General features: G+C 41.3%; 1 protein-coding gene across 1 annotated transcript in view; it reads left to right on the forward strand.

Annotated features, from left to right (window-relative positions):
- Window positions 1-17417, forward strand: part of LOC122574633 — a 164651-nt gene that overhangs the window by 61052 nt on the left and 86182 nt on the right. The window contains exon 3 of the mRNA XM_043742405.1: window positions 7370-7445. Coding sequence (XP_043598340.1) covers window positions 7370-7445 — 76 coding nt within the window. The remainder of the gene's footprint in view (window positions 1-7369; window positions 7446-17417) is intronic.

Genomic DNA, 17417 nt, shown 5'->3' on the forward strand with positions numbered 1-17417 from the left:
GCTCCCTTCGAGATGGTAATTCGATGCAAAATGATCGGCTGGCTAAATCCAATCATCGACTGCCGCCGGTTGATCCTTGAAGCATGAGAAATCGCGACAGTGATCGAGGATGACGAACACCTTGATAGGAACATTTCGTCTTAAAATATTCATGAGACAGAACGTGTTATTTCACCACCCAAGATAAATATAAAATTTTGCCGCAGCGAGATATAAACTACATTTACATTACATAATGTGAAATGTGGAAATGTTTAATGAATTCCGTTCATCTATCTTCCAACTGTCGCCTCTGTACTCTGGCTCGACGTTTTAATGGCGTCGATACGGCCACGATGCATTTTTGTAAAATGTCCTTTTGTCTTTTAGGCTGAATTTCTACGCGGTTATACGTGATCTGTTTACCGCGAATCGAAACAGACGAGGGACAAAAGGAACAGGCACTTCTATCGCGAATAAAACGTTCTCAATGGAGAGACCATTGTGGCTGCGGTATACAGTCGTACTTGTAACGGTATTGCTTGAAATCGAAGTATACTGTTCGCTTCTATTCCGCTTCGTTTCACGATGATCCATCTTTTATTCGGACGTTGCAAGTTGAAACGACGATTGACGACTCTGCTCTCGAAATTCGACGAATTCTCACGCTGAATTTTTCTCGACCGAAAACACGACTACTACAATATTTTACATGGTGTTTTATCGAAATCCTATCTTGTAAGAATTTTACTTAAATAAGTACAGAGTATAGGTAATATATTTTATAATGCACGATGGATCTAATATTTGGTTAAACGATAATCTTCCAGCGGGTCAGCTGCGCGTATCGTGCAATTTGTCGCTCCCTCTATTGTACCAACAATTGTTGTCTAATGTCCGTCCCGCGGAAAAATAACTCGACGTTCCGACTAGCCAGTGAGATATTGCGCCATTACTACGCTCTGGCGTTTATTACGGAAATGCGATGTAATATGACATAAAATAAGTTTGCCCACGCACCCCTGTGAAATGACAGTATTCATAGTATATTCGAAAATAAAATTTATACGTTCGCACACGTGGAATATGAAAAGCTGGAAGATCCAAGTATCACGCTTAAAATGCATTTTTGTCATGGGACATATATTAGCCTTCAAATGCTTTTATTTACGTCCATTTCAGATAAAATTTCCAAACGAAAAACAAAGCTAACGCCTGGAGAATATTTTCTAAATACGATTGGTGAAAAAAGTATCCACATGCCTGAATATCTCATAGCTGTTTCGTAAAAGATAATTCCCCATTTTATACCTTATATTTCATGTTCGAACGATTAGTCCGACATTTTTGAATAAAATAAGAAATATTTCTTAGAAATGGATATTAAAGATGTATGAAATATTTCATATAGTTGAATACTCTTTAGGTCACCCCGGAGGGCGCGGGGCGCCTATGAAGGTTTCCTCCACGAAAAAGAAAGGTCAACTGTAGACGAAAAGCTTTCGATTCGCGTGGAATTTACTATAAACCACTTACTTGTATCTTCCTAAATCGAACGATAAAAGATGCCAGATCTCCAATTTCTACACATCACAGATAACCATCTATTAATTTTTTTTTTCGTAGATGTCCGTCGCTGTAAATTAGTATTTCCAAACGTATCATGGTGGTTAACGTTGACGTACGGTACTTCGAGATATTTTTTTCAGGACGCGGCCAGGTCAAGGATGATGTGCTTTGCAAGGAAACCGGTTCTCTGAAAGGATTACGGGTAAATTTGCCGACTCGCGTGGCAATTGGTACTTCACCGACTAACGTAGTCTGAAACCGTTCGCAAGTCATCGAGTCGGTGATTCCATTAGATTGTCCGATAATTCCATTAAGCGTATTCGTTTGCTTCGATCCACCGCGAGCGGAACGTTTGCTTTAAATCTCTTTTCAACTGCGCCAATCGTATCGACGCGAGTAGTGTTACGTGTAAATACCTACAGTGCAAGTACGTTCGAACACCGATCGAGTAGATTTAAACTACGCGTAAGGATTTACAAAAAAAAAAAGGAGAAACATTAATTTTGGGGCAGATTTGAACATGGATAAATTCGAATCGTGAATTTCTCCTAAATATCTTTTGCAGATAGATGTTAAACGTTTGTTGAAATGTTTCAAAAGTTTATAAGTACGTCAATGAAAAGTCTCCACTTTTGTATTTTTGATAGTAAGTATAATTTTCATGTAGAATCTAGATCGCGAATGTTTATGAACACTCATAATCTAAGTAAAATGAAGATTTATTTTTCAAAGCATATAATAAGTGATAATGATGCTCCAATCGAATACTGAGACCTACTAATATCGTGGATGATGTCCGTTTAAATACTTTTGTGATCTCTGAAAAATATATACCTACTTCTATTAAATATCTTGGAACTCTTGTATATATTTTCAGAAATGTTCCAAATTCTACCAACGTAACCATGATAGCTAGATGCCATTACTCACAATGTACACATATATACATATTACACGTTACGCGTAACATTACACATATGTAAAACACATATAATATGTTCGTAAAAGATGTCGACAAGTCTAGGAATATTTTCGCCAGCCAGTGTATATGCGATATAAATCGATATTGAACATACGCGACTCTTCAAACTAACTATGCTTGCCGAATTGTAAGGGTTACGTCGCAAAGTCGAAAATACGTGTATAGTGCACGTCCTTGCTGTGTGCAAGGACGATGTTCCCGGCGAAAAATTGGGTCGCTGGACGTTTGCGAAATGTCGCGTCTCGTTTGCGGAATATTGCCTAATGGAGCGCAATATCGGGCGAGCAAACAAGTCGTTTCTTGAATAGCGGAAGACCACTTGAATTTCCATCGTTCGTTCACCTCGTGCACGTTCCAAGCTGACACCGCTTGGCCTCGGGCCGATTCGGCCGCCCGAACGAACCGTTTCACAGTCGTGCAGGTCACTGCGAAACGATTGTCTCGTGACACCGTCGATCCCCTCGAATGGCAATCGCTCGGATTAAACGCTCGCCCCGACGCGACGTTCAACGAAATTCTCCAAGCTTTAACGACCGTGTGCCCGCGAAATCGCGCCCAGCGTTCCAACGATGTAGCCAAGCCGCATGATTCAAACGAGTTCCCATGTGTCGTAAAAAACGTTTCGTTCGATGTTTCTTTCGATTAAATTTCCATGGGGAATCAGATTTCGTAATCGCAGAAAGAGCTAATAGCTACGTTATGAAACACTGATCGCACGCGGATGAAAATATTGTAAATACTTGGGAATTTTTATACAAATTCGTTCTTCCACGCAAGTATTGCTTCAGACCATTTCACCCAGACTTGTCTCGAATTTTAGCGAAGAACGCGTTGGACAAAAGTTGAATCACAGCTAGATTATCGCAAAAAATATCTTCTTGTGCAAAAGAAACGTTGTAAATATCGGTACATTAAAATAAACTAACGATATGAACAATTAAATACAAATTTCAATTGTTTCGCTAAGCTTATTTAACTATACATTTAATATGAGAGTAGCAGACAGATCTCTCAATTTAGCAACGTACAAACGTTTTAACATAATACACGCTGTGCCTCATGATAATATGTGTGGCTTTTACTAAATGCAGCTAATTACCAAAATCCTGTTCGAATCTAAGAAGCGGAATCCTCCACGGATTATGGCGGCATAATGCGGTGGACAGTATGTATATACGCTGTGATCATCTCTGCAGGACAGGAATTTCGAATTCGAGTCAGCAACGATGCACCAGTGGGACTAACCTTGGGAGAATAGTTAGCCCTTTGACCGCTCTACCGGTCGCGTTACCACGTTTCCAGTCAAATTACATAATGGTGATAAGCAAAGACATTTCCTGTCCTACACTCCAATTCGTTATTCAGCCGGAGGACACGCGGTATTATCTAACTCACGAACGAGTCACATTCGTGTCATTCTTCGAAGCCTGTCCCGCAACTCCTTCAGTTTCGAGATCTGATTTCAACTTTATATCATCTCCAATTCCTGTTGCTTGTCTTTACGATAAATATCAGCTTTGCCATTTCGTTCATGGTTCAACCATACGCTTTCATTCAAAATTTTCCGTTTGATATTCGGATAAATGGCCGGTTGAAACGCGGCTCAATTTATCGAGTCAGCATGGTGACGGTTGATGATTATTCGATCGTGGAATAGAGCTGTTCCACGCAGAATAGCGTGGAATTACTATTTCTATACAGAATGTTCCACAGCTTTTTGTAGCACGTTCCGTGATCAAAAAATGTAATCAAAAATCTATGTAATTCCGTTACATAGATATAGTTTGCAGAACTGCGTCAATTTCTTCGAATGTATTATATCGAACCAAATTCATGCGTCTTTTCAGAGATATCGGGCATCATTGAATAAATTTTTATTTAAATAATTATTTCAACAGAGAGTCATTTGTTATTTACAAGCGAAAATGAAGAAACAAAAATAAATTATTTGTTATTTCGACAAGTCTAAATACATTATTTAAAATAATGAGACTGACTGTTATTTACAAATATAATTTCATTTTTTATTTATCATCATTACTTATTTTCATTCATTATTCATCGATTATTAAGCAAATTAATTTTTACGCAAATATAACGTTTCAATCAGAAAGGTCTCTGTAAATTACAATTTGTAATTTTTAATAACGTTCGTTAGCTACGACGAATACGCCAAAATTGTATTGACTTTCGGACAGCTTGTTCGAGAAGCGAGTAATTTTAAAAGCAAACGTGGACTGTGATGTATCTATTGAAAAATAACCGTATCGATCCCACGATGTTTTCATTGTACAGAATGAAACGGATAAGACCTAACCAAAAACTACTTATCCATATATTATCATTTGTTTTTCAGTTAAAACTGCAAATGAAATTTCATTTGCAAATAATAGATAAGAAATAAATCATTTCTGGCATCGTTTAAATAACTTTTACCTAAATAAGATAATTAATTCTTATTCACAAGTGAAATATTATTTTAATTTGTTGTTTACCATTTATTAAATATTTATATATTTATATTATTATATATATGTATATGTTTATTACATGTTATATATTACTAGGTAAATAAAATTTTGCCCAGCACTGTTTCCCAGCCACTGCGACGCTTACGTAAGATTCTAACACCAGTTTGGGACACTGTTTGTTCCTAATCGTATTTCTACCCGCGGCGTATGAAAATTTATTCGACCGTGATTCTGTTTATCTTCAACGCGTATTCACTCCTCCGCTTATACACAATTTACACGCGAAATCGGATAACCAACAACAATATACAAACCGCGTGACATCTCCTGAACTTCCAAATCCTATTTTATCTCTTTCCCAACTGCGAAACACTGTAACAACTCGATCGACGTCTCCAAGTCTGAAACCGCAAAATTATTAGCAATCATTCTGCAACGCAGCTCGTGTTCCCACGAAACTCCAAAATTCTGCGAATCTGCTAGCTCCGCAAGCTCTCGAATTGCTCCACTTTTCAAAGTACACGGATCATTACACTTGGGACAGAGGTAGGCCGTTATTATGATCCCCCTTCCCCGCGAAGCAATTTGTTCCATTCTTGCAGGTGCTAGCGCAGGAAAAGGGCGTTACGGAGGATCAACGTCACCGTGGCAAATTGTGCAGCCCCTTATTAGACGGTATCGCTAGAGTTTCGGTGTTTTTGGCGTTAATCGCGCTCCTTGCTGCCTCTCAACCCTTGGCAAAACACTCCGGTTCCGTTGTTCCGCAAGTCGGCGAGACAGTAGGCTGTGAGTCTGTAGGAGAGACGTAAAGCAAAGGCTGCGAGTGCGCTAGTAAAAGGCGCCGCCTTGAATGCCGTCGAGTGAAAGGAGCTCTAGGAAGAAAGAGAGGGAGATGAGAGAAGGTTGCAGGAAGAGATAGACGCAGGAAGACGGCGGACGCTCGTCCTCAAAGCTGGAATGCCGCAGGCGTTCGTATACGTTCACCCTGATAGCATGCAACCACGCCAGTGGCTCTCGTTATTCGTCCACAGACATGGCATGGCGTGTCCTCGAGGATCCTGTTTGTTCGAGCATCTGCTAGCCCCATCAACTGACCGCCAAGTTTCCGTCGACATTGTTTCGGTTTACTTTTCTGCTCCGTTTGCTCGCGCCAAGCTTTGTCCACCGGGAACGTGATCGTTTCGTGATCTTGCCAACGAGGCAATGATGAGGCAATGAGTAAACTTTTTTGAATTTGCCAACTTGGTATAAGGTGGATCTAACGTCGAAGATGATGGACGTGGATGGTACAGAATAGAAATTTTGATTTCGAAGAATATCCTTCATGGAGCCTGATGGAGTTTGATGAATGCTGCGTACGTGTCACTTCGATGACAGTAATTTGCTATTTCCTTTGGATAGGAACCACGGAATATAGTTATTCTCAAAGAATATGTTCGCTAAAACTTAAGCAAAAATCGTAGTTTCGATGATAGTAGCTGAATTATCTCCTTCGCAAAATTATCGATTTACTACGGATTATCGTTAAATAGAGTCGGGCACAGAGCACTGAGAACATTTTAAAGTAGTAGCCTGGGAGAATGTAAATTCCTCACCTAAGGAGTGCAATCACGGCGAAGTAGACCGCATTCCAAGACCCTGAAGCGTGACTTTTGCTCGAGAAACTAATTCGTCATAGTGACGTAATCCGATTAACGCACACTCGTTAACACTCCCCAATATGGTGAGCTATCGATCAAGGTCTGATGAAGACGTGTGCCTGATGGTTCTGCATTTAAACGCAGTTATCATTGCGTAGATATCTATTTATACTAGGAAAAACCGTCGCAATGAAATTAAACGTTGTTGAATGCATTCTTTATTGCATCCCGCGATCTATCATTTTATCCAATTAAGAATTCCGACGATAACGCAGACGCAAAATGCAGGCGAAAATAAATTGATTGAATCCGGATTAAAAGTGACCATTGATCTGTAATTTGTCAGCCATTGTAACGCCGTTGAATAATAAATCAATTAACGACTGCATTTCTACGCTAAATTACATCTTCCAATCTTTTCATAACCAATTTTTAATAACCAATTCATTTCGCATTTGTTTCATTTGTCTCTCTACCCGTATCTATTCACAATACATTCATACAGAAAATTGTTAAAACACGTTTCCATGATAACTGCCAGTTGGCGATAATCATTTTTAATTATTACCCTAAAGAGATCGCGTCGAATGTATTTAACGTTCGTCGAAAACAATCCGCCCTGCCAATTTACTCTCGATTCTCGATAAATTATTCTTTTTAACCACACCGAGACATTCGATAAAACGTAACTGGAAATTACCAAACACCTTTTACATTTCTGATTGTAGAACATCCTGGACAAGTTCAACCCGGGGGCGAGGCAGCTGATCAATGCCGGCAAGGCATATTTGAAGGCTCTTCATGGTGAGTGAATTAAATTGAATCTTTAAGGGGAAGAGATCGGGATGCCGAAACAAAAAGGCGGAGAAGTTCGCGAGACAAATAGTGACAGACGGACGATCGTAAAGTGTCTGGGTTAGAGGGGATGGGTAAGGTTAAAATGAAGAAAGAAAGGACAAACGAGCGTAGAGCGAGCTTTATGCCGTCTCCTGAGTCCTGTTTCAGGATCGAATCGCCAACTCGTCAGAATTGCACACTGGAGGGGTGTCAAGCTTCTATTTCATTCTTTCTCCCTTGTCCTCTGTGTTTCTGTCATTCGATGTGCCTTATTTTTCCCCCCTTTGACTTCCCTATCGGCGATCGATCGATCCTTTTTCCTCCTCTGTCAAACTCTGGCTCTCGTCGTGGGATGTGTAAACAGGGTTCATCTGGACTCTCCCCTGGCAATTCATTCAATTAATACCCTGGCTCCGTTTGAATTGTCTTTGCCATTGATCGTTTCAGAGAAAAGTATTTTTATCAAAAATCCTCCCGCTATTGGTTAACTTGAAAACTAGAGAAATCAAGGATTTTGATAAATTTCAAAGGAAAATCGATTACATGGAAAGTACTTCTCTCGATCAGATTAAAGTATTTGTAAATAATCTAAAATTCGATACATTTAGGAATCAGGCCGCGATTTAAATGTCGAGATTTATTACGTGTGAACGCCTTTCGTATCTGTTTTTGATTCCTTAACGCTCGTTAATTATCACTCGAATCGTATTTTTTGTAGTATTATACACGCAATCGATTTTTAATGAAAGAATTTACATGTTATTTATTCGAATTCCTGAGGAGAAACTGCCCTTCTTTATACCCAAGGATTAATGGCTGTTTGCAATCAACGTTGCCTCCAATAACGTGGCTTACGACGAAATTATTTTTGTATGTTTTATCGTATCGTGTGTATTATATGACATGATCGATCGTTTTAAGGAGTTAACCCACTGGCCTTGAAAGAAATCCCCCTTCTAGGTAACAAAGAGGGAGAAAAATGTGTGTCGCCCATCGTGTAAACTCGATTTTCGCATTATCGCGGATAAGATTAATCCTGGCCTCAGATGTAATCGGAATATACACGAAAACATAACGGGACTTGTTGCCTTTTGAGAGCGGCACACGGCGCAAAGTGTTCACTCTCGCTCGTTAATTCAGTCTGATAACAGTACCGCGTTTTTCACTCTATTTCTGTCGTTTACCAGCAACGTAAACCTACAATCTTTCTCTTTCATTGCGTCGTCGATTTAATCGTCAAAGCCTTTGTACAAAGTACTTGTACTTCATTTCTGTTACTAAGAAACGAACATCGTTGTATCTCTGGGATTGTATAAAATTCTTACTATTAACAAATTTCGTGTTATAATATAATGGAGGATTTTTATGGGAGAACAAATATTTTAGTCGTGATGAATTTTATTCGACATTTTTCGATGCACGAGTGCGTTACTCGAGCCGGCATTAATCTTTTCAACGAACAAATTTTCATAGTCCCTAAAACTGTTTGCAAGAATTGCGGTAGATTTTTAAGAATTATTTCGATTCAAGATTCGAACGTACAATATGGACAAGATTTCCTCAAGCAGACTGAACGGTTTCAAATGTGTTCAAGAAGCGCTTCAAACAGATTTGAAGGTCAACTGTGTTTTTTTTTCAAACAGAACTATTCCACGCGAAACCATAAAAGCGATACGTCACCTGTTAAAAATGTAATCCTGTTACATTGGAAGACAAAATGTCTTCAAAGACCGCAGTCACGGGAGACGGATGCTGGGCGAACGCGAGCGATCCAACAGGGAAATATTTGGCAAGCAGGCGATACAGTCCCGGGCACATTACGCGACACAAAGGGCGGCCATTGTGTTCCCGTGGTTTTTCCCTCGTTTCTATCCTTTCTCGTTTTTCTCTCTCTTTTATCCATTTTTTTTTTTTTGTCATTCGATGTTCGCGGGGACATCCCGAGAGCGTCTCTCTAAATCTCGGCGTGTTCGCTCTGCTCCCGCGGAACGCAGTCTATTATGGCTGATAACGAAATGTCAGGGGGAGGGAGGAGGAGGAGGAGGAAAATCGTTATACAGCGGCAGCGTGTAGCAGTAGAGAGCACCCGGCGAGGTTCGAGCCAGCTGGAAAGCTCCGACTCGTAAGCGGAGCTTAAATCTGGCTTTGTCACGGGGAAGCGCACACGTGGAATCACGCGCCCGTCGGAGGTGATGCTTGCACTCTGGCCTGCGAAGGGGTGGACGATCCTCCGGGGAGAGGGAGGTCAAAGAGGGAGAAAGCGAAAGGTTGAACGAAGGACGGGACGAGGAGGAGGGTGTGGGCATGCAAGTAGCAAAGGGAAACGCAGACAGACGGGGTGCGAGGAAGATTGGCGGAGAATGATGGGATGGGAATGGATTTGAATAGAGATAGGGGCAACGTTGGAGAAACGTCGGAGCAAGACGCGTGGAGCAGGTCAACGCAGAGACGTGGATGAAGAGATACGAGTCTGGAAGGAATCGACGATAGGTGGGAAACGGTCGATTGACGATAGATGGAGGGTGGCTAAGAAAAAAATAAAGACAGCGGTGAGTCATTGTCGTACGAGAACGGCAGGCGACCAGAGGCGAGAAAAATGGTCTGTAATGAGGGTCAAAACGAAGACAATTAGATGAGGGGAGAAAGAAAGACAAAGAGGAATTGAAGGGGGTCCGGGGAAATAGCGTTGAAAGAATGAACGAAGAAGAGTATATACGGCGGTATTGAACGGTGGTAAAAGAAATACGTTGGTAGAGTAAACGCGGAAGCGGTGTAGAAAATTAGAACCGATGACGGTATGGGAAAGGGAAATCTGGACGTGGGTGGAGGAAGTGCTTGAAAAATGGCAGGAAATTAAAAGTAAGGAGATAATATGGGAGGAAAACAGGAAACGATAAAGGAACATTTATGTGGTGTTTATGGTGCTCTCGGGTGCTTTCCAAAGGAAAAACTGGAGAATCGTCGGGAAGCTGAATAAAATGCGAAATATGCGCTATGAAAGTGTCAACGGAGGATAAGGGGCGTCGTTGGAACGAGAGAAACACGAAAGTTAGGAAAATGGAAGCTACCGGGAAGAAAAAGATCGGAACAAGGGCGAAAAAATAGTCGCAGTGAATTCCACCGGATCTATGAGATTAAAGGAAAGAGAAATACGACACGATGAATGGAATACGAAGGAAAAAGGAAACGAACGAACAACCAAAGGGAAAGAGTTTAAAGCGTGGTGTTGATGAGACAAAAGAGAGAAAATGAATGAAAGGGGAGACGCTAATGCCGGAATATGGATTAGACGGGAACAGGAAGAGTGGAGAGTGTGCGAAAGAAGAATAAAAAGAAATACGTAGGAGGGTGCAATGAGAGAAAAGATAGAAAGGAAAGATTGGAATTCAAGATTCAGCTGGCATCAGCTAGAAATATCGGCGTATTTATTCCTGTAAATTTATGGTGACCATCGAAAGGTAGATTGTGAAATTTTTGTCGAGCGAGGGTCGCATGTGGATCTGAATAAAACATATACGTTTATTTCTACGATTCGTAATACTAACGCGCTATAGTTATACATGAACTGCAAGGTTGCGTCATCATTTTGACGAATTAAATTTTTTAGGCAGCTGAGGATTTTAAAAAATTGTGTGGCTCGAAAGCAAGGTTTTTGATAGACGAGACACACACGTTTTGAGAAGGTTTTCTGAAGCTACATTTTAATTCGCAAATGTATATTCATAACAATAAAGTGCAGACTCCCGTATTTCTGGGTTCTAGAACTAATCCGCGACACCTTCTATCTTTCTTAGTACGCTCGTAAATATCTTCCTCAAATGCTTCCTTTCCTCGCGTATTTGCTCTGTAAACATACCTAATAAATTCTCGTTGCAGTCGTCATGCCTCTGCAAATATACATTCTACCGTGGAATTTCTCTTTTTCTAAAATTTATGCCACCTACATCTAGGATATATGTATAATATTCTACCAATGAGAAAGAGATAAGTCTATAATTTTTGTCTATAATTTTTCTATTGTCAGGGACACCAAAATAAAAATAAGAAAGAAAAATTGAGTTTTGTCAAGATTATCCCACGATAAAATTCAGGAATTTAGCGAGTGAAGTTTAATTCACGGAAACTCCGGAATACAAACGACTGTTAAGAATGTAGAAGCGAATGAAAACGCGATTCTGACATAAATTACGTCTCCGGTTAATCGGCCTCGTGAACACGACATTGCGAAAACGCAATGAATTATGCAAAGCGTACGTTAGGTAGTTGGCAGCTCGTAACCTTGTTTCGCAAACTATTAATCGCAATTCACGAAATTCTCTCGAACCGCGTAATTCGTGGGGAATAAGAAAACCCAGGCGACTTTCAGCTGACATTTTCGAAACTTTTTGTAAAAAGCAATTTGACATTTCAACCAGACAAATATCATCGGATTAGAAAAAAAGAAATCAAATCCTTTCTCTTCATTTCAATAAAATTTTTATCAGAAATTCCAAAGAGCTCCGAAATTTATTATTACGTAAGTTGTACAAAAAATTGTGTCGTCGATAAGTGGCGGAAATATTAAGAATTTTCTATCTTAGACTTAAAAAGATAGTTTTCTTAATCGTTCATGTCGTTCATATACATAACAGTGCTAATGCAGTTAAAAAATGTGGAAGTCTGACACACATGACATGTTCATAAAATGTGTATACGAACATTCAAATACATTCGCGGGCGAGTGTAAATATATTACAAAAATAATCAGGTGCGTAACTATACAACATTGATGGAGGAAGAGTTTGTTGCAACTCGCTAGAAGAATTTTCGTCGCTTCTCCCTTTCACAGTTTCCTAACTCGGTTTCTTACTTGAAACGCACTACGCGAGATTGCGATAAATTATGCAAAATATGGAGCAACCGCTTCGCAGTTTCCAGCCTCGTTTCACAAATTCTTAATCGCGATTCCCGAAATTCTTCAGACGCGCGAAATACGGCGCGGACGTACGCTCGTCGCGAGCGAACGCTTTGAGGAGCGGGATTCGTTTCGTTCGTTCAAACACAGTCGATTCCTCGCAAATCCAATTAAGTTCTTTGATCTATGGCGATTTCTTTTTTTTTTCTTCCCTCGCAGTGAATTCGATCTGCCCTTTTTTCCTGTGGCCTTGCAGTCGTGGAAATCATTAGGTACTTCTTGCGATCGGTGATATTTCAGCGGAGAACAGTAATTAGAGAGCGCTTTGTCGAAAGCGGTCTACGCAGGCCTCGTTCCTCGCAGACTCGCAAGAAACGATTGACAAATTGTTTGCCTTCCTGCTATTTAAACAGCGCAAGAAAAGCCTTTCGATAAATTTTAAACAGTTCGCCGTGAATCATCGTATTGTACGATGCACCGGAAACATTGTATAATAATGATTCAGGAATTTCCAAGTTTATATTGGATTGGATGGAAAAGTTGTGTATTCTCTATGGGATGTCGCTACGAAGTGCTGTTACATTAATTCGATAGTAATTGTTTGGAAAGTCAGTTGATTAACACGAAGGGTTTCTTTTACTCGCTTGACGTAGATCGTTCTAATCGTACGAATAATGAAGAATCGAAAGGCTATAAAAAAAGTCAATGACGCTGTTCTTGATCGAAATCTATCGCGTTAAAACAAGCCAGTTTCTTTAAGGAAAAGAGCGAAAACCTATTTTTTCGATTTTATAAATATATAGGGCGCGGTTGAGTAACGTGTACAAGCGAACGCGAGGTGATTCTTTATGAAAAATACGAACAAAGTATGGAATAAAATTAGAGTAATATATAATAATTAGAAAAAAGAATAACCTCCTGTCTAGTCCGTAATTAGCCACGTTCAAGTATGCTGGATAAATTTTCAAATTCGATCTTCTCGAAAATTAAACCTTAAATCAACAAATTTTATTCCATATCTTGTTCTTATTTTTTCACAAGGAATTACCTCCTGTCCGCTTGTACATGTTATTCAGGCGCACCGTGTATAACGTAGCAGCCAAAATTTTCTCACTCGGTTCAATAAATTCCTAAAATGCGTGAATTCACAGACAAATTTGCCACGCAAGAAAATCACTTGCACGTGCAGAAAAAGCTTATCGATTTCGCCAGCTTTCGCTGCAATTTTCGCACACTCTCGCGCCTGTCCCGGGCAGAAGCAAGTAACAAAAAAAAGGATAGCGACGCAGGGTAGGACAAGTTGGCCACTGTATCAGCAGTGTAGTAAAGAGATAGCCCTGTGTAAGCGCGTCCCTTGCTCGCATCGGGCTTTCGAATCCAATTGCGCCCTTTGAATCCTGCATCTCGTCTTTGTTCTCGAGTTTTCGTCCTTACGGAATTAATTCGTTCCGTTCCTTCCTTTACCAGTCGGAAGGAACTTCCCGATAGAGGCATCCCCATCCTCCCGACGATCTTCTCCTCCACGCCATTACGTCGTCGTTTCTGTAGAATCCAAGGTGGAGCAATCGACGACAATTTATAACGAGTCGTTGAGCTACTTTGAGGGCCCTCCTGCTATTGGCCCTCGAATCCACTCACCCAACTTGGATCATCCTCTGATCCTGCTAGCCAGTCTATTCGCAACGACGCCACTTATTGCGAAATTTTTTCCGCCTACAGTTACACGTCGCTATAATTCGGTCATGGGTATACGCGCGGATGATATGCGTTTAACGAGGTAATTAAATTCTTTGAATGATCTGTCTGTGGATGGAACGTTTTTCGAAGATCCGTCTCGTGCTCGACAAATTTCACAAACTTTTTTAACATGACGAGGAACACGTTGACGACGAGGGTCGTTAGTTAGTTGCAAGCAGAGTTACAGATTAATTCGCTACATATTTTTATCCTCCTTCTTTTTTATTTTTCTCGCCTTATTATTCTTAAATTTGCAGGTGAGATGAGAACTCGCAGCTTTCGCGCCGGTTGAAATTGAATATGTCTGAAATTTTTTACTGGGCTAATGTATAAAAAGAATGGCATGTTTCATTAGTCCAGGCGATAAAGGAATTTCGTTGAATGTAAGTTACAGCGCGTCGTACTGTTTTAACTCCAGCTTCTACGCGAAGGCAAATGGCACCGTGAATTTCCACAAAAACACTCTAAACCTGTACCCTTCTTCTTACTTACACCGCCATTATCGTAACGAGAAAGAACGCTGTTAAAAGTCTGAAACACCGTCGCACAATACCGGTGTGCACGCCGAATGGCAATTAACGTTCTAACGATGTACTCGTGCGACCCTTAACACTCTTGCATCGAAAGCGTGAAAGACTTTCCTCGCGGAGGGTGAAACGCTCTCTCCGCCGTGAATGTTTGAGTCGAGATATTTCATCGTTCGATACGCGTAGTTTTCTCGCGTAGTTCACACAAAATTAAAAACCTACCATGGAGACGATATCATCACAATTATGACGTCGTCCAAATATAAACGATATCATCCACTACATACTTGGCGTATTTAAGTGTGACGCGCACAGAATAATAAATTGATAATCGAAACTAGTATCATTGATATTCGGTATTAATACATCGTTCGATCTCTGATAAAGCTAGGTACGATGCTTTGGATATTCCTTTAGAGAAAGGAACTGACCTGAGCATCAGCGATGCGTACCAATGTGTAATAACGTGTAACAATGAGTACCGCAGTGTCATTCGATCCCTGACGATGGTAGCTGCGACGCCTGCGAAACGATGGGATACTTTGAAAAGCACGTATCAGAGTGATATTTGACCCTTGATGAAGCTCGCTAAAACCCTTGCAAAGTATTGGGGTATTTTCTTTAAAACTGCGAGATACTGGGCCCTGAAAGTCTCAAATTTCTAATCTACACTCGCACTACCTTCTCTTCAGACTTTCGTCCTTAAATTTACAAAACCGAACTTTCTCCAGTCATTTGAACTCCCCGTCTGTTATTATCATCGTTATCTCATTGCCTGACTCAACTTTCAACATTACGTATTCTCGCAAATAGTAACCAACGTGTGAGAACGAAACAACGTTTCCCGATGGACTTAGAGATATTACGCTTACGCATCATCGAGAGCGAAATTCCGGCCCTGGAATTTGGAACGCAAGATTCGTGGTTGGGACGTATTTATCTGGTGAAAAACTGGCGGACACGAGGGTAGAGAAAAACGAAGACAATAAGCAGGGAGGACCCGGCTGGTGAGCGTTATTCCCGAATTGGAAAATTGCGTCGGCTGCGAGGCCAGCCGCAAGGAGGGTGGAAAATGGAGCGACCAGGTAGATGTCAGGGCCAGATACAACTGTTAACACCGGAAAACACCGAAACCGTAATTACTACGGCCCGTAAAACAGCGAGACCGACCTTTCTATCTTTCTTGCTGCCCTAGGCGCCATCTCTTTCTTTACCCGTTCACCTTTGTCCAGCACGGACGCTTCCTCTTCTCTACGCGGTCTACCGTTTCTCCCCTGCGTTCCGATTTTCCGGCTGGCCGTTTTACCCGTTGCACGTGCTTTTTTGTCGTTGGCCTCCGCCGTGCATAGGAAGGGAGAAAACGTAGGCTAGCAATTTGGGATGGCGGCCGCCGTGCTGTTACTTTGGATTCATTCTCCAAACTAAATGCTTTCACACTTTCACTGGTAGACCAATTGCGGCGATAAGTGTATTCTTTCGTTCTTTTCACCCCACTGAAAGAAGATCGGCTCGTGCTTCTGATAATTGGAGGACGACGGTCTGTTTTCTCTCGCCTTTTAGCGAAAGGCTCCCAGAAATTGTCTGGTTAGACGGATAATTAACGGTGGACGAGGCAGGAACAAAGGGAAACAGAGTTCGGTAGGTTCTTTTTTAGAAAAATATACTACACCAGCAAGGAAGTTCCATCGAAGGACAAGATGCAGTTTCGCACGTGTTAATGTACATTTATTGCTTTCTTCGATTTTTATCCAGCGTTCAGTCGATTTTCGAATCTCGTTCCTGTACGCGCCACGAATGAAAATCGAAAAAGTCCGCTGACAATGCGTTCGGCTTGAAAATTGCATTTCTCACTCGTCGAAACACGTATAATGCAATAATAATGTAATTTCAACGGTGATATTGAAAGACATAATACCGATCATGCCGACATCTCGACAACCATTGGCCATTTTTACCCTCCCGCTGTTACGTTACGGAAGATCGGAAAAAGTACACGGGCGTTTTATTTGTTATTCGACGAACACGGACGAATCGTAATTCGACATTCGTCGATATTTTCCTGGAGTCGAGTGGAAATCGATCGCGCAGGGTGAAAGAGACAGAGATAGAACGAGGAGGGAGGGTGGCGACTGCAGCAGGGTGGCAGAGGGACGCGAGCCGGTGTGAGTGGGTTTGATTGAAATTGCAGGACCAGGTGGAACCGAAAAAGAGGGCCAAAGGCAGCGGAATGATGGGAAAATTGAGCGTTTTACCTACGCGGATTCCATAATTAAAATCAGTTGGCGCGCTCGTCATTGTCCCCGACGCTGGTCGTCCACTTTGTCCCTGTTTCTGGACGACCCGCTGTCCCGTGGCCGCGTACCGCGTGCGTTTTGCGCAATTTAACGAGAAAACTTTTCAAATTACATTCTACGGCTTCCATACCCATCCAACTGTCTTCCTCTGGTCGACTTTTTTCCCCCTTTCGCCCGTCTTCCTCGTTGTTATACCTTGTACTTTCTTTATACCCCACCCCTTCTATCTTTATTCTTCCTTCCCGCTTCACAGGGGGTTGGCTAGGATTTATCCACGAGGTCGGCTGCTTATGATAAATCTCATTTGTTCTGCGGTACGAGGGCGTAATAAGGGAAATCCCACGGACGCCGGGTCTGATAAGTGTTTTCGAGAGTTTCATTGAAAAGAATCGGTGGAAAAAATTCGTCGAGAGCAGAACGAGAGAATGAGTCGGAAGAAAAGATGATCGCTGGTAATCACTTATCGAGATACCCTGTTCGAGGTCAT

The sequence above is a fragment of the Bombus pyrosoma genome, linkage group LG14 (genome assembly GCF_014825855.1).
Source record: "Bombus pyrosoma isolate SC7728 linkage group LG14, ASM1482585v1, whole genome shotgun sequence".
Lineage (NCBI taxonomy): Eukaryota > Metazoa > Arthropoda > Insecta > Hymenoptera > Apidae > Bombus > Bombus pyrosoma.